This window comes from Salarias fasciatus, chromosome 12 (assembly GCF_902148845.1).
Source record: "Salarias fasciatus chromosome 12, fSalaFa1.1, whole genome shotgun sequence".
Classification (NCBI taxonomy): Eukaryota; Metazoa; Chordata; class Actinopteri; order Blenniiformes; family Blenniidae; genus Salarias; species Salarias fasciatus.
The window spans coordinates 12,737,630-12,759,224 of record NC_043756.1 but is presented as its reverse complement, the minus strand read 5'-3'; the positions used below and the strand labels follow the sequence as shown (position 1 = coordinate 12,759,224).

The following is a 21,595-nucleotide window of genomic DNA, read 5'->3' as shown; positions in this document are numbered from 1 at the left end:
CTCCCACGGCGCCGCTGCTCCATCAACGGAAAAATAAAAAGAGGGATCCGACCTGGTTTCCACCCTGCCATGTGCACAGCGACATGTATGTGTGAATTCACGCGGTGACAGCAGCGGAGGGGAATGGAGCAGATGTCATCAAATTCCTGCAGACGCACCGACGGTGATACTGTGAAGACTGTCGTGTAGAGAGAGAGAGAGAACAAGAAACAGAGAGAGAGAAGACCTTCATACACTGCAGCCGAGCCTACATTATCGTTTTTTTTTTAAATTATTTTATCATTTCCAGTGAAGAGGATCAGTGGTCAGGTGTCGGCTGTCATGTCATCCACCACAATGGGGTAAGTGTGGGTAATATCACACCGGTCTGACTGAGTTTGCTCTGCCTTTCCTTTCATTATTCACATCTTCTGCCTCTCAAGGTACGAACTTCCCTGTCATGGAAACCACGGCAGACATGATGCTAAAAAAAAAAAAAGACAAGACTGCGTAAAAACGCATTTATCTGTATTACATGACGCGTTCTGAGCTTATGATGGATTCATGCTCAGGTAGGCTGTCTGACGTGTGTTTGAGAGGTGATCCCGGCCTTGGTGTGTGGCACACTCAACATAAAATAACTTAGTTTAAATTCAACTCACATTCAGGTGTATTTTCTCAGAAAATTTGCTATAAGACAATTGTGCTTACACGCACATTTTTATGCAGAAGTTGTCTTCATTATCAAACTTTCAGCATCAGAAGACTTGTCTAATCTGCAGTGATGAACTAAAGCAGTGCTCCTTTAAGGTCGTTTAGATGCACCCACCAAAATAAAGCAGTGTGAATGGTTTCCGTTCAAATTACTGTTTTATTTTCTGGGTTTCTATCCTACATTTTACCCTCCAACTATATTATACAGTTATGTAATTGTGAAAGTAGGCAAATACAGTGGCAGCTGTCTACACATTTTTCCTCCCAGAAACAACTGCACATGTTGTTCTGCATCCAGCTCGGGGACAGCAGCCATACTGTGAGAAGCAGGGGAATGTCCACAGTCACAATGCTGAGACAGAAAGCAGCTTTTTGTCAGAAAGCAGCTTTTTGTCTCTATGGCAGCGCGGTGACCGCACATCCACAACAACAGGCACCCATCAGTGAAACAGCAGCCTGTAGTGCTCAGGCACCACTGCTCATTTGCATGTCCCCCTAACCCTGAGCTCAGCGGTCCATTTCCCCCACCAAGCCTGCCATTTATTAACGCCCGTGTCCCGCGGTTCATTGTGATTAATTGCACAGCGGGAGGTTAACAATATGGCAAAGGCATGGTGCGATTTCAAGGCATCAGCCAAAACTCCTGCATTAACTATTAACAATACACTGGAGGCTTGCTGGTCGCCCACTCTGCTCTCCTACAGTGTAGGCAGCACATCATTCAGCCATGTCCCACTCAAGCCTCGGCTCTCCACTGGGCTCTGCCATACTGGTGACTAAGTTACTGTTATGTAACAGACTCAGTGACTCAATAGATTCACACTGGAATAAATTGTAAACTCTGATTCAAACCACTGGTGCTTGCAGCTGGTTATGCAGGTGTAGAAGTGATGTCAGGCTGTCTGTCTGGAAGTAACGGCTCAGATACACAGATAGAGTCATATTTCACTTCCGGCCTTGTGGCTCAATAGCAAGTCGCCTACAACTCTGATGGCACAGACCGGCAAAGAACTGGAGATGGCTGTGACACACACACACACACACACACACACACACACACACACACACACACACACACACACACACACACACACACACACACACACACACACACAGACACACACACACTCTCTTTGCAAATACAATCAATGCAGTGATTCAGTTACTCTGTTTTTATGGTTGTGTGCCTGCTTGCATGTGCATCTCTGCGTGTGCGTGTTTGTGTGTGTGTGTGTGTGTGTGCGTGTGTCTATAAGAAAGAGAGAGAGAGCTACAGAGAGAGAGAGGGAGAACATCTTAGGTCATCCAACCACACCTAGTAGATGTGGTAACAGGGAGTAGTTTCATTATTGACCCACGTCTACTCCTAAATAAAATCTTCCAGATCTACTCTCTTAATTTAATTAAAGCATAAAAATCCTGGAAATCAGAACAACTTCTAGATCAAGCAAGAGGGACGAGTTTGAGCTGATGAGGAGATGTTAGATCTCTGGAGATTGATGGTTCTGTCTCACTGCCAGTGTTTGTAAAGGCAGGGGCAGCTGCAGAGTGGAAGAGGACACAGTCAAGTATGAAATAAAACACAGCCCTTTGTTTCCACAAAATGGAACATGTGTGGCAAGCTGATTGGTGACACATCACATCTGGAAGCTCTGGTTCACATCTGGGCTTTGCAAGAAATGTCTTTCCTCACCTGGAAATACAGATGTGCATTGGTTTTGTGAGCCCTTATGTTTAAATGCCCTGTAGAATAGAATAGGAATTCTTTATTAATCACAGAGGGAAATTCTTGATATTGCATCACAAATAATCATTAACGCAACAAACATTCTACTCAAACGTATACAGGAAGTAGTTTCAAAAGAGAAGTAGTTCATATTTGCACTCTCGAGAGTGACCAGGCTATAAGTCAGCTTCTTCCCTCGTGTCCGACTTATGAAAACCTGTATGAAAAGTTTGAAAAGTGTAGTGATTAGAAACTGCTAAAGATTAAATATAGTTTGCATGTGTAATTTGGCTGACTCTTTAATTTGCTTTACCACAGCCTCAGGGAAGCCAGTCTGTCCTCAATGGACCAGCAGTCAATAGTTTCTGCTTCCCAGATCAACTGATGCTCAATTCAAACCTGCGTTAAAGTGATTACCTTAATTTTCAGAAGCTGCTAACTCTATTATTATGTCAATCCAACACTCTGTTGCACATTATTAATGTACAGATGCATTAAAAAACATAGACCTCATTATTTTAAAAGCAGTAATAACTCGCCCATCTGTTTTTACAGAACAAGTAACAACACCTAAAAGTGTAAAATTACTTCTACACCATCCAGCCATTATAATTCTCTTCATTCTCCCACAAAAGTTCTTCAAACATCTGAAACACAAACCGCTCATTTATTTATTATACATTTTATCACATCTTCCCTTAACATCCCATTGTGTTAGCTCTGCTGCGTCTGAGTTTTCTCATTCTAGCAGCAAGCAACTAAAACTCAGTGTTTTTACAGTGTCGAGTTGCACTTTAAAGCTTCCCACTGCTTTCATCTTCATCTTCTTTCTCTGCTCCCAGAAGATGGGTGGATTCATCGGCGCTCCAGCTTCTCCTACATTCGTCACCTCCTCCACGTTGTTCTCATCCCTCCCTTCTTCTCTCACTTCACTGCGCTTCCTCCCTCTCTCATTCTGCCGGCCGTCTCTCGCTGCGATACCGTTCACGTTCCATCACCTGCCCTCGTGCCACTTGGTGCAAACTGAGCGCCTCCTCCTCCTCCTCCTCCTCCTCCTCCTCCTCCGCCTCCTCTTCCTCCTACACACTTTCTACCGCCCCCTCTCTCTCACCTCTCACTGATGCTACCCCATGGCTTGAACCCTTTCCTTTCCTGTTCTCTGACCATCAGTCCTTGTATTCAGTAGGAAGACAAGTGAACATTTTACACTGTGTCTCTACTGATGAAGCTGAATTCTGACGGAATCACCTGAACTGACCTCCATTCAGCCACATGACGTTCAAATACATGTTAGTCTGGTGAATGATGGCTTTAAAACCAAATGCATGATGGATGCTGGGGCTCTCAAGTTATGGGCACGCCGTTCTTTCGGTGGTATAGTTTGTGAAAGAGCAGCATTCATTCGTACGGCAAGTCAGATTCCATCATTTATTTCCTGTCTTTTAAAAGTTGGGTTGTAGGAGTAAGTACTGCTTTTTTTGACAACTGGTGGGTGTCGTTTTTGGAACAAAACTCTTTGGCTCGGGCATTCATGTAAAAAAAATGAAAGCAAGAACATCGCTGTGTTTGGTACACACACAATCAAGCACCAAGAAGAGCATAATTTGCCACAGCTCTATTGAATTATGCAATGAAAAACGGCGGCGGTTGCCAAGCGGCTACTGCACAGATCATACGGACAGGCCATGGTTGTGTGATGTGTGCCGGGAGTGAGTCGAAATGACTCACAGTACCGCCACTTACACTGCTGTCGATGATTATGATAATTCGCGCGCAGCACTCCACAAGCAGCTTTGTGGAGCAGCATTAATCATGCCAGATTCACTCCCCGACTTCCTATACTCCACATTCCCCCATAACTCTCTTTCTCTTGCTGTCCAACATCCCTCTCTCTCTTTCCCCGCGTCTTCATGTTTTTCTTTCTTTCCCAGTCTTGGCTAATCACACACAGGAGGGGTGCTGCTGTTGAATTTTAATATTCATTTATACAGCAAGCCTTTGATGTCCCCCATCACCCCCACAGTGCAGTGTAAGCACTTCTCTATCTTGTGCTCTGCCAGCACTGCCAGCCCAGAATATCTCCCTCAGCACCCTGTGCTTTGAGTGTGTGTGTGTACTGACTGTAGATATTACCCAAGAAGCCCCAACAATGCTGCAATATATGAGGGCACTGTGAGAGCAAACTGAGGAGCGGCGGATAAACGGATGAAGGGTGACGGCGGTTGAAAAAAACAAGCACAAAAAAAAAACACAATTCCCAAACACTAATGAGGGTGGGTTCTGGTCTGAGCATCATGCAGAGGTCAATTAGAAATGATGCTATTCCAACCCGAACACACACACACACACAGTAACTGAATCATACGCACACGTGTGGATTGATCATTCCAAAGTGTTGTGTGTTTGTGCACTGCGTGTCGGTGTGTATGTTTCCATGTGGGAGCTGCAGCGCGGTGGGGTGTGTCTGTGGTAGTTAACCGTGGCCCACTGTCTATATTTAGACTGGAACCCGCTCCTTTCCCCCCCGTGTTCCCCTGTGTGACCCTCACTCAGTGCTGCAGGCATTCCCATATCAGACCAGAGAGAGAGAGAGAGAGGCAGAGAGAGAGAGAGAGAGAGTTCAGCCACAGAGAACGCCAGGGAGGGCTTCTGCTCGATAGCTGCATGGACTTAACGTTTTGGTTTATCCTGCAGGAACAATGTTGGGGGTGGGGGGAGTAAGACTGAGGTGTTTGAAGAAACTGCTGGAATTTAGATTCTTAGCCATTTATACAAAACAATGAGTGTATTTTGCAGCTCTTTGACAGACTCTATTTCTGTGGCGTAACCATGGAGGATGGCGACTTGGTAATCCGGTTGCCTGGGAGATCTGCCTCCCCCGTGGGCAGCGGGAGCTCCGGCGCCGGGTTCGGGGAGACGCTGGTGCTGCGGCACAAGGAGGTTCACCACTTCTTCTTTGTCCCCTTCAGGGAGCAGCCCATCTACAGCACCCGGGCTCACGTCTTCCAGATCGACCCCAACACCAAGAAGAACTGGCTGCCCACCAGCAAGCACGCCGTCACCGTCTCCTACTTCTACGACAGCACGCGCAACGTGTACCGCATCATCAGCCTGGACGGCACCAAGGTGGGAGAACCTTATTCATCTGGAAACTCATGTCCAGACACGTCTGAAAACAGCTCCGAGCTGCTGGACGACTCGTGGCTGACGGCTCAAGTTTCAGAGCGCAGCGTGCGGCTGCTTTATTTGTGTGTCTGTCTGAAGTTCACAGTAAACATTTATATCTTAAGAGGGAGGGCCTTTCAGCTGGGCAGCATGGCAGGAGTTCTTTATAGGGACCGGGGCGCCTCAAGTAGAAAAACAGATGAGCGAGTGAAGGTGGACTTCAGTCACATGAACGAAGAGATCAGGAAATGTATTCATAAAGTGTGTATTCACAATCTCTGATGATCATTTTAGAAACCGTCTTATATCACACAGCCCACGATTAATAGCCAATCACTAAATTTAAGGATTGTGTAATCCCCTGACTAACTGCTATCCTTCTCTAACCCATCATTACATATTGATGCCGACTGAAAGCCAAGCATTACATAACGGTACTAATTGATCAGCCATTAATTTGTACGCCATTAGTGTTATTTAACAACGGCAGCTCCCTTATATAAGATTTTAAAGCAGGTTCATATTCTGGCTCATTTGATTCAAAGGAAAATATAGAAGCTGGTATATATTATTATTCTTTGATTCAGATAGAAGATAATTTAAGCTCCTTGCCTCCATTGGAAGACTTGGAGCTCTGATGTGTTTTTACACTACAGCATCTGTGGACTCTACTAAAAATACACTGCTTGTCATCATGATCATGAATTAACATGTGACTCAAAGGCAAAGACGTTGCCGATTTTTAATAGATTTTGCTCGACAGTGCGTCTGTATGTGACTCGATCACATGTGTAAAGGTAGTTTATTCCTGCAAGTAATGTTTTATCACCAATTATGGTGATGTTACAGTCGTTTCTAGACCCAGAAAGTTAGACAAAAATCACAGCTTCTCAAAAAGTATCACATCATTTCATGCAGATCTAAATCAGTTAACACAAGGGAAAACTTTTAGAAGGAGTGTACAATAATATCTGACATAGCCACATTTTCTTAAAATGCTCTTTATCTAATGGAAAGCAGTGTGTGTGCCACTTTAATCAGAACTAACCTTCACCAAGCTTGTGCTTTCACAGCACTGGTATTGTCTTCTTTTCATCGCTTCTCAAGGTGCATTTTCACTAACTCTCTGCTGATATTGTTATGGTATTTTTTTTTCCGTCATTATTTCATTTGGTTTGGCCTGATTTACTTTTATTATTCATGGCCTTCTCTTAAATTATTTACTCTCGTTCATTCCTGTTATTTTATGATTTTATTACATTTTACTAAGTACAATTTACTTGTCTGATTACTGTTTTCTATCAAAGCAAATATTAAACTTTGATCAGAAAAGTGACATATAAATAAATATATTATTATTATTATTTATATTATTTCTATCCTATATCATGCCACGCAGTGTCCTTGTCATTGTTTTTGATCCATTTGTGGTCTGATTTGTGGCTTGAAAACTCTCCAGGGTTCAAAGAGCAAACACTCGGGCCGCTCCGTCTCACCCCCCTCTTCTGCACACACATTCATGCAGATATTACACACACTGCAGCAATAAAGCTAATTTCATTCATATTAAGTGGTTTGGCTTCTGGTTCTCAGGCAATAATCAACAGCACCATCAGTCCCAACATGACGTTCACCAAGACCTCACAGAAGTTTGGCCAGTGGGCGGACAGTCGAGCCAACACCGTGTACGGGCTGGGCTTCTCCACCGAGCATCACCTGTCCAAGGTACACCCCAACACACACACACACACACACACACACACACACACACACACACACACACACACACACACACACACACACTTCAAGTGATTTTTGCAATTTATCTCATTTAATCATTTTAATTGATCTCACTTACACTTTTAATAGATTAAATGTTTTAATAAAATGATTAACGGTTTCATTTTCTTTATCATATTTTTTTATGAAGACAAACAAAAATGATATAAAGAAAGAAAGAAAACTCGTGTGAGAGAAGGGATTCTGTCAGATCTTAGCGTTTTTGCTGTTGTTGCTCCAACCCCGAAACTCCTCCAAATTGCAAACTTTGACAACCTCCACCTTAAATGATTCCTACGTGTGTTACAGTAACTTGACTGGATTGTTCAGCTGCACAAAAATAGACCTCAGTGGTTGTGCTTCAGATTTTAAAAATGCGCTCGCCTCACGCTTATTCCGTTGTTTTAGTTCAGTTTATTAGTATCTATTAACAAACATGGTGTGAACTCATTTGAAAAAATTATCCTGATGATTACACCAAAGAGCCCTCAATGTCTCACAGCCTGACCAGAAAATGAACATTTCCCCATTGTGGGACAAATAAAGGATCATCTGCCGATCTATTCCTGTGAAAACATTTTCCCATAATTGTCCAGTATTTTAAGCTTTTCTTTTACATAAGAGGTGCTGTTTGAGTTTGAGTTTTGTGTAAAGGATTCAGCCTTCTGGCTCAAAAGTCAGAGATTCTGGGCTTTTACTGTTTCTGCTTTGTCTTTTATAATACAGAGCACCTTTACGAGAATTAGAAAGAGCCGTTTGGTTCTCAGTGTTTGATCAGTGCCAGGAACAATTGTGTTTAACGACGTTGCGATTATGCCAACATTTGCAATTAAGCAGTGTGTACAAGTTCATCACTTAAAACAGTGGACCACAACCTTTATAGTTCCTGGAATAGCCTCGAACAAAGACTGCAGGTCCTCCTCAATTGGGAACCACTAATGTAGAGTTTGTAGTTGAATCCCCATTATTTTCATCCACTTTGAAATGAAATTACAGTTATAGTATCATATAAAGGAATGTTGTTTTTAATGTTTAGTATATAGCTAAGATACTAAACTCTCAAAACTTTACTTATATTTACTTCTCAGTGGCAAATGTGGAGCTTTTGCACCTTTACTGATCTATAAAAGTAATTATATAGTTACAGTAATCTACTGTAAATGTATTTTCTTTGGCGCAAAGTGGAAATAATCACATTCACTTCTCACACATTTCCTGAAGCACTTCCACTCAGAAGCCCCACATTCAGATCAGCGTTCCACAATGATTATGTAGCGCCGAAGTGAAACAATATCGAGTTAGTTATTGTAACTGCACTCAGCGGCGGACACCAGACCGGCTCCAGCAGAGCTGTCGATTTGATTTCCCCACCTCTGGGCCCGCTGCAGGACTGTATATACTGTAAATTGCCCTGTAAAAGCCGTGAGCGGACTGTCGGCGATGAACCACACCCGACAGAGACCGGAGAGATGTGGCGGAGTGTTTATCGGTGCTGGAAGCCCCTCGGCTAAAGCTCACCTTACCGCTTCACTGAATGCGTCTCAGCCCTCGACTAAAATAACCTCCGGTTGAGCCCGTGACAACTTCTGATTATAGAAAATACCGTGTGAGGCGAGCACAATGGCACAGTTTGGTGAGCTGAGTGTGTATACGTGAATGAGTATAATTCGAAAGGTTGGTCACAAGAACTGAGTCGGGTCATGTTCTGGTGAGGAATTATGGGTAATTCTTCTTAGATGTGGGTTATTGGTTGACCTATCCTGCGCTGATCTCCCTTCCTCTCGCTGCGTTCATGCACATATGGCTATACTGGACAGATTAAACTGCATTAATGTAGGAATTATATTCCACGCTGACTGGCGGTCCTCTGCTTCCAGTTTGCAGAGAAGTTTGCCGAGTATAAAGAGGCGGCGCGGCTCGCCAAGGAGAAGAGTCAAGAAAAGTCAGAAATGGCCACATCTCCTTCCCAGGTATGTTTACTTCACTCTCTGATCCACACCTCTGTCTGTCGTCACTGCATCAGCACTTTGCGGGTCTTGTTGTGACCTATTGCCACAGGCGTGTTGGCTGTGAGCAGCTGGCGAACAGGTCAGAGAAATACACTCAGAAAATCAGGACAACAGAAGAAAATAGATAGAAATGATTTTCAAATGCTGATGGCAGTGGTGAAAAACCAATCAGACAACTTGTTTTGATAAAACTTTATTGATGAATCAAATAGGTTTTGCTGAAAAAGTTGCTCCTCCAAGTCATTTGTTATAATTACTGTATTATCATCCTGCTAATGCTGATGTACTATTAATGTGCCTGCAAGACACAGCGGAGCTCCACTTCTCATGCAGATGAGTGACAAGAACGATGCAAAAATATCAAACGTGAGGGAGGGTGACTGAAAGAAAAGAGCCTAGCCTTTCAAATTTGCCTGCATTTTCATGACGTTTTGATCACAGAACCAATATATTTACTTTAAAGACGCATTATTCAGGACATCAAAGATCTGTATTGTGTTGATTACAGCATGCACGATCACTTGTAAAGTAAATCTAAAAAAACTGAACTGATACAGTGTCCAGAAATCATGTTGGATTTATACATCATAGCGTAGTACCACTTAAATAGTCAGTTTCAGATTCAAGCATCCAGTCCAGACCAGACTTCTGAAACCTGGATCCGCGGGCCACACGTGACCCTCATCCCTATTAGTTTCGCGGGTGATTGTGCAAGAAAAGCCACGTTAACCATGCTTGAACTGTACCGTATTTTCAGGACTATAAGATGTGAAGTGCGTCACGAAGATTAAAAAGCGACATGTATGAGCAGCACTGGCACATCAGCAGCATTTCATTTACTTTATGCACAGATGTAGCTGCGCTGTCAGTAAGCCCCGGCCAGCTGCTGCTGTTCCAGAGCCCATCTGGAAATTTGTCCTGCCCGTCACGCCGTTTCCATTTTCTGCTGCATATTTTCCCGTTTCTAGCTCGCATTTTGTCGTGTCGCTTTTTGACATTTTTCTTGGTCTGTCAGTCAAATCCCACAGTATCGGTGCGAAGCAGAATTCTGTTATCATACAGTGGTCCCAGTTACACCACTGGACACTGATACTTAAGTTGAGATGCTTAAGTAGCATATAACGCCAAAAATGTTGTAATTCAATAGTATTTATCTTGTAAATATTTGATTACTTTCAGTAATATATGCTCAATATATGCATATTCATTCAGTTTTTTTAGGAAGACAAATTGTAGTTAATTTTACTAAATTAATGACAGATTAAATTTACCCAACAACTCTCAGAACTGTGGAAAACAGTCACATTTCTTTATTCCAGACCGCCTTTATTTAATGAACTCTATTCAGCTTTCTTGAAGCTATTTTTAGTGTTTCTGATGAATCTTTGATCATCTTTTTCACAGCGTCGCTGTTGTATTGAAACCTCATTTCACTTTGGTGTGAAACAGTGCTTATGTATTTCTTACAAATATTTAATAAATAAATAAATACATAACATTTTTATGGTTCTCGTGTTCCGTATATCTGTAGAGAAAAGCTCTTGCATTAGCATGCTTATTGTTCCTGGCCCAGAGGCCTTCGGTCAGCTCATGATGAATTTCGCCACAGTTTCCCAGTTTGCCGCCCAGAGCCCCTGAACGTTTCAACTCTTTGCATTAAAAGAACGCCGCAGAGCTCGCTGTGGACGCCCCGCACCTCGGAGAACGTAATTAGCTTGAATGTTGGGTATTTGTTTGTGAGGGATATCTAATCATAAAGTGTTTTCGGGGTATGTGCAACTATGTCTGAGAGAAAATTAGCTTCTTTCGGGGTTATTCTCCAGAGAAACCCCTTTTTTAATCTAAGAGCTGTTACTTCACGTCTTCATCTGTTCATTACAGGGGCGAGGGGAGCAGCCCCCCCCCCCCCCCCCCCCCCCCCCGCCGTACCGCACTCTTTTACTTGCCCCACATTGGTTTTAAATGCGACGGCACCTTGTTTTTTTTCTCATGTGAGGGATTCTTTTGATGCGCGTGTGTGTGCGTGTGTGTGTTGACCACCACAGCGGCGAGAGAGGGGAGGACGCCGTAGCCGTACAGGCTGCGGCCTACATGCTCACCTGCAGTGGTCTGCTGAAGCTTGGTTCCACCCACGGGCCTGCTGGCTCCTCTTTCCAAACCTTCCTCTCTTTTATTTTCGTCCTCCGAGTAGAATTCAAATTAAAAACACAGAGTTAAACGCTACACAGCGCTCCCAGTAGGCTGAGCTCCCCGGGGGAAATGTTTCACGAGCGTAATTTACTAATAAACGTGGGACACAAAATGTAAAACCAGCCGTAATCTTATTCTTATCTTTCGCTTCCTGCTTGTCCATTAGAGCCACACAGGCGGTGTCATTGTGCTCCGGTATTGTGCCAGAGCCCCGAGCCTTAATAGCTTTGTTTTATGGAAGTGCAGCAGGCAAAACGATGTGTATTGTATAATATTGTGGTTGTATGGGATATAAAGATAACACTTAATCTGTATTTCTGTAATTTCTCACTGCCACATTAAGATATGTTAATTGCCTGCAGGAATGTGGAGGTGCTCGGTGAGATTTTCAGCAAAACGAGCCTCATCAGTGTCGGAGACGCAGCATGTCTCAACTTTAATACTGCAAAATATATGCTTATACATATATATTTTTGTGTGTGGGTTTTTTTTTTTTTTTGGTTGCATAAATTTTTAGTTGTTATTTGTAATAAGACACCAATACAGTCACACTAGTTCATATTCTTTATATATTTACACATTATACTCAGCATAAAACAACTAATAGAAGAGAATTTAATGGTAACTTTTCTTCTTGAAACAAATTTTAATAAAAAGTTGAGATAGGTTAAGTTTTATAGGAGTAATTACAAAAAAATGTGTCAAATCTCTTTAGGGTCAATAATTGCAATTTTTATTCATTGACATTGGAAAAGGTGATATTTATTTTGATGAAAATAATCTATTTGTCTGTTGCTGGTGATTGTTTTTGTGTAACTTGCATCTTTGTCTCGTGTAACAGGAGTCACCGGGAGGCGAGCTCTCGTCACCTCTGACCCCCGTGACCCCGCCAATGGAAGCCCTGAACGGCACGGACGAAATCTGCGACACGACCCCGAACTCGGACAGCCGCACGGAGCCGGCGCAGAACGCTCTGGCCTTCGCACACAGGTACAGCCCAGTGGCATCAGAACAGATTTCACAGTGTGGCTGTTTGCAGTCACTGTCAAAATCACATTAATGTCACTGAAATATGGTGTTTTTTTTCTGTGTTGTGTGTCTGAGGCACAGACCTGCTCGTCCTCCGTCGTGTCCGCGTGAACCTTTAACCGTTGCATGTCCGCATGGCAGTGAACTCCCTCTATTCACGGCTGCTCTCTCGTGTGTTTTCCTCCCCAGGGAGCAGTTTAAGACATGTCGGGTCTGCTCTTTCTGATAGGGGTGTCAGTGCAAGTCCTGACTCCGGCAGCAACATAACTACGCAAATAAAACAAATTGTTTCAGGTGGAAAATATTTCCTAACTATAAAGACCTGATTGCAGGTCACAAACAGGGAGATTGTTGGGTTTTTTTTTTTGTTGTTTGTTTTTGTTTTTTTTCCCTGAACCCGACAGACTGTTTATTGGTGTCTCCAGTGAGGAGCAATGCAACGAAATCACAAGACTTTTTTTCTTTTTTTTTTTTTTTTTTTCAAATTGAACCGGTGGCATTTTATCATGTCACACGGACCTGTGAAAGATGTAACTCTCAATGTTTTTTTCAGAACTGGTGTCATTCATCTTGTTTAATCTGAGCATGCTCAGTGAGGAAGATCTCACTCTTATTTATAGTTTTCTGTATTCCGACTGCGATGCAATAATATCCTCTTAAATGCAAATTCAAATCTCTTGACTGAGAAGGTGTTGGTGTCACCTCTATGCATGCACCGGTACTGTTACATTCCTCTGTTGCGTCTTGTTAGCAGACTAAATATTGAATTAGTTAACTCGTGTTTTTTTTTTGTGTGTGTTAATACTGGTTAAACGGAGAGGACTGTGTACGATGAAGAGGTCATGTGAATATTGTGAATAATGGCCTCCTGGAAAGGTGTGGTGGTGAGGTTCAACACCGAAAAGGTGTTGATGAAGCGTTTATGTAAGACTTATATAACACACTGTGGGTAGTGGGAGGCATAGAAGGAGCGAGACAGACCGACACGCACAGTGTGTGTATGTGTGTGTGTGTGTGTGTGTGTGTGTGTGTGTGTGTGTGTGTGTGTGTGTGTGTGTGTGTGTGTGTCAGAAACCGGGAAGATTGCGAGCGACAGACAGAAAGGGAGAGAGAGGTGCACTGTATAAAGTCTGTACATGAGTCACTGATACTTAAACATCCTCCAACTCTCATTACAGTAGAAGATGAACCAAGTAGAAGGGAATCAGTTTGAGCTTTTTGAGCAAGCAAAGTGTTTTTTTTTTTTCTTTCTTTTTTTTAATCTCAGGAGAGGAAATGTTACCCACTGTCACTTGCAGTTGAGTGTACGCACAAGTCTCTTCATTTTGTAAAATCTCTGTAACTTTTATCATTTCTCTGGCTGCGATTCTCATTAATTAAAGATATTACCAATCGCTTAATGTATTATCATTCTTTTTTTTGTTTAACTGCTTGTGTCGGGGTGGAGAAGCTTAATCTCTTGATGATATTTTAACATCAATTTAGAGACACTTAGAGGAATTGCTTTAAATGAGGGAAAGTATGTGCTTAGAGATGCCTGCCATTACATGATGAAGCGCGCTGCGCTCGGCTCGGCTCGGCTGGGAGCGGGCTGTGGAGAGGACACCCACTGCCTGCTGCAGCCTTGCTGCTGATGTGTCTATTAATGCTGCATGCGTGGGAGACAGGGTCGACTCTCGGCATTCACGATGGCAAGTGCGGACGTAACAAGCAAACCTCGGTCTCACATTTTCTCAGAGGCATATGCATCCAGATATTTACCACACAATCCCCTCCTTTTTCTGCTCTCCTCCTTATGATTCATGCTCCAGCTAAATGCCAAGTGTGTGCATCATCTCACGTCTCTCACTTCTCTTACTGGTTTCATCAAACTCACGCGTTTTTTGGTCTTAAGATGTGTCCTCTGGTAGTTTGTTAATGTCAAAAGCAAAGAATAAAATGCGTGTTGTGTGCGTTTGATGAGGACTCATTCGTGTTAGAGACGTCTTCTCAGACCTCTGGGGTGGTTTCTGTGTTCCTCTGCGTTTTTTGTCTTGAATCAGTCGAAGGCTCGTCTCCATTGCACGCACGCCATGCTGCCGCTCAGCGGGGCTGTGTAGGCAAGTGTGTGTGGGTGCAGAGGGCAGAAGAATGGAGAGGTGGATGAGAGACAGCTGTCCGCATGGCAGCGAGAGAGGTTTTCTTCTTAATGTCAGGGCGGAGGAGTGTTTGGCAGGTCTGCACCGGACCGCTTCTGAATGGCTATCTGGTTATTGTCAGACCTTCGGCTGGGGCGGAACGTGAATGGTCCCTGGATGTAGGCGTCTGGCGGTGGGTTTTGTGGTGGGGAGACTGTGCCAGTGTCTCCGTTCCTCCGCTGCTGCCATGGCAACCGCTCTGCCTCCCTGCTTCTTGAGCGGCTGTGTGAGGAGGATGAACCTACCTGACAACCACCAGCGGTCAGAGCACCGGGTGGGTGGGGGGGGGGCTGTAGGAAAACCCTCCGTGTTGTCCAAGTTTGCATCTTGAGTTTCTTATCTTTATTGAGCAGAGAATTATTCTCCACATTGTGAAATATAAAAACACGACTCAGAATTTTTAGGTTTTATTGCAAGATTAATGGTGTATTGACAGATAATATCCAAACCACATAGTCATTTAGAATTCAGTGGAAAAATTCCCCCAAAATACAGCTAAATAGAAAAAAAAAAACATAAAACAAAAAACAGATCTAAATACACAATAACAATCATAATAACTTGTGCACCAGTTACTCTATGATTATGTAAATCTTTGGATTTTATTCAAAAAACAGTGTAAGAAAGATGTCCTAATCATTCCAAGCTGATACAAACAGGAATTAATTAAAACACTAGAAAACTGACGGAGTAACACCAAGAAAAACAATTAACCGAGAGTCATCTGCAAAAAAAAAAAAAAAAAAAATCCACTGCCATTCACGCCTCATAATAAAAAAAAATAAATGAATAAAGTTACATTATCAGTAAAACTTAGGCAGCTAACTTACCCATCATGAGTTGCACACACCATCCCTGCTCGGCTGTCCTCAGCCAGGACCGTGCTCGGCTGCCCCCCCACCCCTCTGAAACTTTGTTGGTCACGGTGGTTTAATGAAGATGAACGCCGGCGTCGAAGCATCTCGCACTCCTCTCCCTCTCCTCTGAGCGTCCCTCCGTCGCTTTTCCCGCTTCCCCTCGGTTCCTCCGTCTGTCTCCATCTTCGCTTCTTGACGTCTCGTCTGCACTCTGGCTCTCCAGGCTGGTGTGTGGGGTTTATACATTGGCAGGGCGGCGTGCCTTGGTGACAGCACTGCTCCATCAGTGTGTGTGTGCGTGCGTGTACGTGTGTGTGTGTGTGTGTATGTAGGATGAAGTGTCGTCTCCCTCCTGTGCGTCACACACGCAGACACACTTTCACTCACAGAGGGGGTGGCTGTTGTGTAAGAACTGAAGGCGCTGTGGGAGTCCAGAGTGAATTGTATCTGGGCTTTCTCTCTCTTTTTTTTTTTTTTTTACGCTCCTCAGAGTGGGTGTTATAGTGTGGAGTACTGCAGCAGCGTGTGAGACCATACAGTGGGCTATATGTGTGTGCTTGCTGGCGAGGGGGTGGAACAAGATGAGAAAAAAATAAATAAATAAAGTCATAGAAACCCTCACCACCTCTTCTGTGAGCTAAGCTTCCCTTTGTGTTTGAGGAATATCTGTTAAGTGCGTGGGAAAAGGAGCTCTTTCACAAAGATGCTTGACTCGAAACCGATACTCAACAGCGTTGAGGTCTCATACGTTCTCCCGCCAATCTGGGATATTATGTGAGAAACAGGCGGCGAGCGTTATGTAAACCTGAAACACTGCATGGACATCTACAGTGGAGGTGAAAACAATGCCCTCCAGGATGTGATCTTCATTCATGTTTTCACGTCATTTTGTGAAACTCCATCCATACATCCATGCATACACGTTTTAAAAAAGTTTTATAAAAGTTATTCTCCTTCAATTGTTACATTTGAAAAAACTCTTCTGTGTTTTTGCACCTTTTTTTTTTTTTTTTTTGTTTCTCTCTCAAATGCCTTCCCATCATGAAATGCATTCACTTTCAATCATTTCACTCTCATCTCCTCTTCTCGCCTGTGAGTAGCTGGACCAGATTAGGCTTCAGCCAGTCTGAGGACATAATCTCAGATTACAGCTCATGTGGCGGACAGCTGCTTTCACAGCTACTGGCCAACAAGTGCCAGCACTCGTTCCACGCGCCCTCATGTCCGGTCCCCTCATGTTGTCCTGAACATGTTTGCTTCACAGCGACACAATTCGTTTGGATGTATGGATAGATACATATAATAACACTGAAATCAGCCCGTCTTGCATCCATAGCATAAAAACCTGAGTGCTGATCGTCTTATGTTTCTGCTGGTAAAACTGACAACAAGTTTACCTTCTGCTCTGCAGTCCAGCCATGACAAAACACTGGGAGGCTGAGCTGGAGGCGCTGAAGGGGAACAATGCCAAGCTAACAGCAGCCCTGCTGGAGTCCACCGCCAATGTTAAGCAGTGGAAACAGCAACTGGCTGCCTACCAGGAGGAGGCAGAGAGACTACACAAACGGGTGAGGGAGGAGGCGCAGGAATGCTTGTTTGTTTTCATGTGTGATTAAATCATTTCAATCAAATGGCTGCGATCATTGGGAACGAGTGCTGTGAAGTCGGGATGAGAGGGGAGAGAACACAGAGCGGATGAGTGTGAGCAGGAGGGAGTTTAGAGGAAAGTCGGGGAGTGAGTTGTCTAGTTTCTAGCGTGCCAATCTTTCTGAATCCGTTCTGCCCGTCTGGTCCTTGTAGGTGACGGAGCTCGAGTGCCAGAGCAACCAAACGCCGGTGATCAAATCCCAGAAGACCGAACTCAACCAAACAATTGAGGAGCTGGAGAATACACTAAGGGATAAAGAGGAGGTATGTGAGAAAGTCAGGAGCGACCGATCTTGAAATGCACTGAACCACAGTGGCACAGACTTTTAATCCCTGTATGTCCTTCAGGAAATGGAAAAGTTAAAAGAAGAGCTGGAAACCATGAACGACCTGATGGAGCAGAAAGACACTCTTACCCAGAAACTCGAGGTAAAGGATTGCTCTTTTGTTGCCGATGTGTTGCTCATTATTTCACCTGGATGGGTAATAATCTCTGACCTCTGTCTGCAGGAGACCGAGCTCCGCGGTCGGGTGCTGGAGGAGCAGCTGGCGGGCGCCGAGCAGAGGCTGGAGGAGAACCAGGAGGAGCAGGAGAATTTCAGGAAGAGTCTGCGGACACTGCTGGAGCTGCTGGACGGCAAGATCTTCGAGCTGACGGAGCTCAGAGACACCTTGGCGCGGCTCATAGAGGAGGCCAGCTAGAGACGCAGGTGTCTGACCATCACAGACAGAGCCATATGATAATTTACCCCCCTCCCCCCCGGCGCTCATACACAACCTCCCCCACTAAAACTGACTCATTGCACTGCCCACATTCATATTTTGCCCAAACGAGGCAGGTGATTCTCCCGTTTTACCCTGCAGGAGTGAAGTTCCCACCCAGTGCACCATGCAGGGACTACCTCAGCTTGCCTTCTGATTGGCTGACGTAGCCGTAACCTCGGTCGAACAGGTCACCTCAGTTGTAGAGACGTCTGCCATGGCACGCTGCAACTGCCTCTTTAACCCACCTATGAAAACCATGCCCACACCAACACCCACACACACACACACACACACACACACACACACACACACACACTTAATAATTTACTTTGAGAACTGTGCCTCGGTGCCATCTACTGTCTGACTGGGAGAGCTGCAGCACAGCTTGCAGCGCCACAACGTCTCACGCACACTCACAGGCCCTTCTTCTTCCTCTCTAAACTGCCCCCCAAGGGGAACGTTGAAAGTCATCTGGAAATAATTGCCGTTAAGACTCAGAGAACTGCGCCAAAGCTGCCAAATCCCCCCGAAAATATTGTCCTCTAACTAGCAGATGCTTTGATCCAAAGTGACTTACAGAGACGAGCCGAGCAGAGAAGCCCTTGCCTGAGCTCGGGCTGCCAGAGGAGCGTCCTTGGGTACAGAGAATTAGAGGATGTGGCCCTGGACAGCACTGACGCACCTCGGCCTGGATACACACGGCTGCTGGGAATCGGCAAGACCTCCGTTCATCCACAGCCGATATGGGAGATGACCACAGTTTAGAGGTGCCCGCGTAGTGTTAGACGTAACTCCTGTATCCAGACTGCTTCCATCGCCACAGACGACCGACCTGTCTTCCTGCCAAACTCAGTGTGGTGTGTGTTCCTGAAAGACACCCGGCCTTTGACGTAAAGTTTGCCTTCAGAGTGCACGTTAGCGAACACGTTTGTTTCTAAGGTGCGTGCGTGCGTGCGTTTTTGTACTGTAAACGGGAAAAGAAAGGTTTGGACGACAAGGCCTGCGCACGCACGCACACACACCTACACACACACACACACACACATAGACACACACATACATACACACACTGAGCAATACCCGACAGGATCTATGACACCTCTACTAACTCTATCAGGTACTCTTACTCAGTGGACTCCTACAGTTAGGTCAAATGCAACTTTAAGCTGATCCCCCCCGCCTCCACATCCACCCCCCCCCCGTCCAACAGAAAGTGTACTACTGTGACCGCAAAACTGTGTGGCAGCCCCGTCTGGTCGAAGTAGTGCATCGCGAAGGGCTTACAGAGAGTCATCTTGGCGTCGGTAAATCTCCACCCTCAGTGAAGCTGGCCGCAGATTTTTCACTCCTCACAGGTGAATCCAGAACTGTACTCAGTTTCTATTCTTATTTTTTTTTTCTTTCCTTTCTTTCTTCTTTTTTTTTTTTACACAGGATATAATACTAATGATATAATTATAAAAAATGTACATGGCGACTTTTTACTCATGACTGCAATGTAAATGAATGAATGGTTAACACCCTGCATTGGCTTATTGTCGTGTATTAACCCATGAGTATATAGTTTGTAGGTAGATGAATAATAAAACTCTGCTTAAACGCATATTGTTACCCAATCTGTACCAAAAAAAAATAATATATATATATATTTTTCATTGTATAAAGCCTATCTTATACTGGTAAAAATCCCAAACTGCATCTTAAATTTTCTTATTTTCATATTTCTACAAAAATCTTTCTGAGGTGCATCTTATTGTATATTTGATCGCCCTGTTTGCACTGTCATTACATGTCAACAGAGTTGCAGTTACTATTAGCACAGCGTAATTATGTACTGAATTATGTTTCTTTAGTGAAGTGAACAGGTTAATACACTGGAATAAGACCCATGTAAAGGGAAAAGTTAGCGTTTGTTTTCTTTCCGGTTTAACTTTGACAGTCGAATGACAGAGATGGAGTACCTTAATATTACTGCTATTGTTAATGAATGCCTTTGTACAGTAGTGGATAAGAAGCTTTTCATTCTCCTGTTTTGTAATTTATGGTATTTAAATGTAGGTATTATTATTATTATTATTGTATTTAGAGGTATGAAAAGACTGGCAATATTTTTGACTATTTAAAGTAATTTTGAACTCATGATATTAAAGAGGTACCTCAGGCTGAATGATGTCTGCAGACTGGTGACACACACGCATGCACGCTCACACACACACACACACACACACACACACACACACACACACACACACACACACACACACACACACACACACACACACTTCAAGGAGCAGAATTCAATGTCTGTGCATGGATTTTTTTTTTTCCTGGTATTTTTTTATTCAAAAGTAAATGATCAACTATAATAATTCAGCAGACAATTTTAAATTTTGCTTCACAAGGTTTTATTCAAATGCAAAGGGCAAGGTTGTGAATTAAAAAAAAAAAAAAACAACAAAAGCAAAAAAATACAACCAACGAAAAAAACAACTGAATGAATGAGACCGGCTGGTTCGAAAGGCAAACAAGAATTCTTTCAACAAGTTTTCAGTCCACTAACATGTAAAAGTACCTGTGATGTTGAGTGAATCCATAGTTTTAGGAATCAGTGGAAACTCATCTTTTATGAGACTATTTCTTTTTCTTGTTTATATTTGTATATTGCACTTTTAAAGTCAGTGAATGGTAGTCAAATCGACAGAGAGACGGAGAGTCACTCTTTGTGTGTGTGTGGCAAAAATCTGTAACAGGAAATGCTCTAAAGCAGGTGCATCACACACAGATTTGGCTTGACACGCTTTGGGAAAACAAGACGCAAGCAAAGCAAATGAAACGCAGTGCAAAATTACATTTTGATGAGAAACAAATTGTGGTAAGTTTATTATGAAAAGATAAAATGACAGGTTAGAAAGAGTGGATTCAAAAGTATACTCTTGTTTCCGGGGTGCAACAAAAAAATTCAACATTATTGGGGAGATCCGTCCTGCTCGGTTAAGGTGACATGAAGTAACAGGCAAAGGTGAGGTCTGAGTGATGCTAAAGGTCGAAGTCGGGGTTAGAGCTCATGCTACATGACGAGGGTTACCATGGAAGAACATTGTGCTGACGGTGACAGCAGACGTGAACCGGCCCTGGGGTTTGCTCTGCCCGGACACTGATCAACCCTCTTCGGTACTAGGCGATTTTCAAGCTGTGACATAAACTCCTGTGCCTGCTCTTTCTACAGTAATCTGTAAACGGCTATCGAAACAAGCCGACGACAAAAAAAAGCACAACACTTTGCATCAAATCCGGTGAAGACGGCGCATGCTGAGGCTCTTTGTTCACTCGAGTGTTCAGTTCATCAGTCTTTTAGCTTCAAGCTGTGTTTGTGTGAATTCCTGTGCTGCTCAGCATCCGACTGGTCGCCTCACGCCGTCTTTCCATCACGCTTACTTAGGTCCAATTCCAAAAGTTGTTCAGTGCTTTAAACTTACTGGATTTCTACAGATATATCCTTCAACAGAAGTCGAAACTTTGATAAATTGCTTAAATCATTTCAGGAAAAAAACAAATATA

The 21,595-nt window shown here is 43.7% G+C and overlaps 1 protein-coding gene across 3 annotated transcripts; it reads left to right on the top strand.

Annotated features, from left to right (window-relative positions):
• Window positions 1-245: 245 nt before the first annotated feature.
• On the top strand, window positions 246-18,010 carry homer1b (homer scaffold protein 1b). Of its 3 annotated transcripts, XM_030105467.1 has the most exons (9): window positions 246-341; window positions 5,389-5,545; window positions 7,178-7,309; window positions 9,241-9,333; window positions 12,404-12,552; window positions 17,037-17,193; window positions 17,426-17,536; window positions 17,621-17,701; window positions 17,783-18,010. In XM_030105467.1, the coding sequence occupies exons 1-9, from the start codon at window positions 322-324 to the stop codon at window positions 17,972-17,974; spliced, it is 1,092 nt and encodes a 363-aa protein (XP_029961327.1). In that variant the 5' UTR covers window positions 246-321; the 3' UTR covers window positions 17,975-18,010. The 3 variants fall into 3 exon arrangements, with proteins under 3 accessions (XP_029961327.1, XP_029961328.1, XP_029961325.1); XM_030105465.1 differs by lacking the exon at window positions 246-341 and having other exon boundaries at window positions 5,158-5,545; XM_030105468.1 differs by lacking the exons at window positions 17,037-17,193; window positions 17,426-17,536; window positions 17,621-17,701; window positions 17,783-18,010 and adding an exon at window positions 12,781-12,895.
• Window positions 18,011-21,595: the final 3,585 nt, after the last annotated feature.

Coding starts and splice junctions, on each gene's coding strand:
- homer1b (XM_030105465.1), top strand. CDS start 5,249: ATGGAGGATGGCGACTTGGTAATCCGGTTGCCTGGGAGATCTGCCTCC. Junction 7,310..9,240: donor CCGAGCATCACCTGTCCAAG/GTACACCCCAAC, acceptor CTCTGCTTCCAG/TTTGCAGAGAAGTTTGCCGA. Junction 17,194..17,425: donor CAGAGAGACTACACAAACGG/GTGAGGGAGGAG, acceptor TGGTCCTTGTAG/GTGACGGAGCTCGAGTGCCA.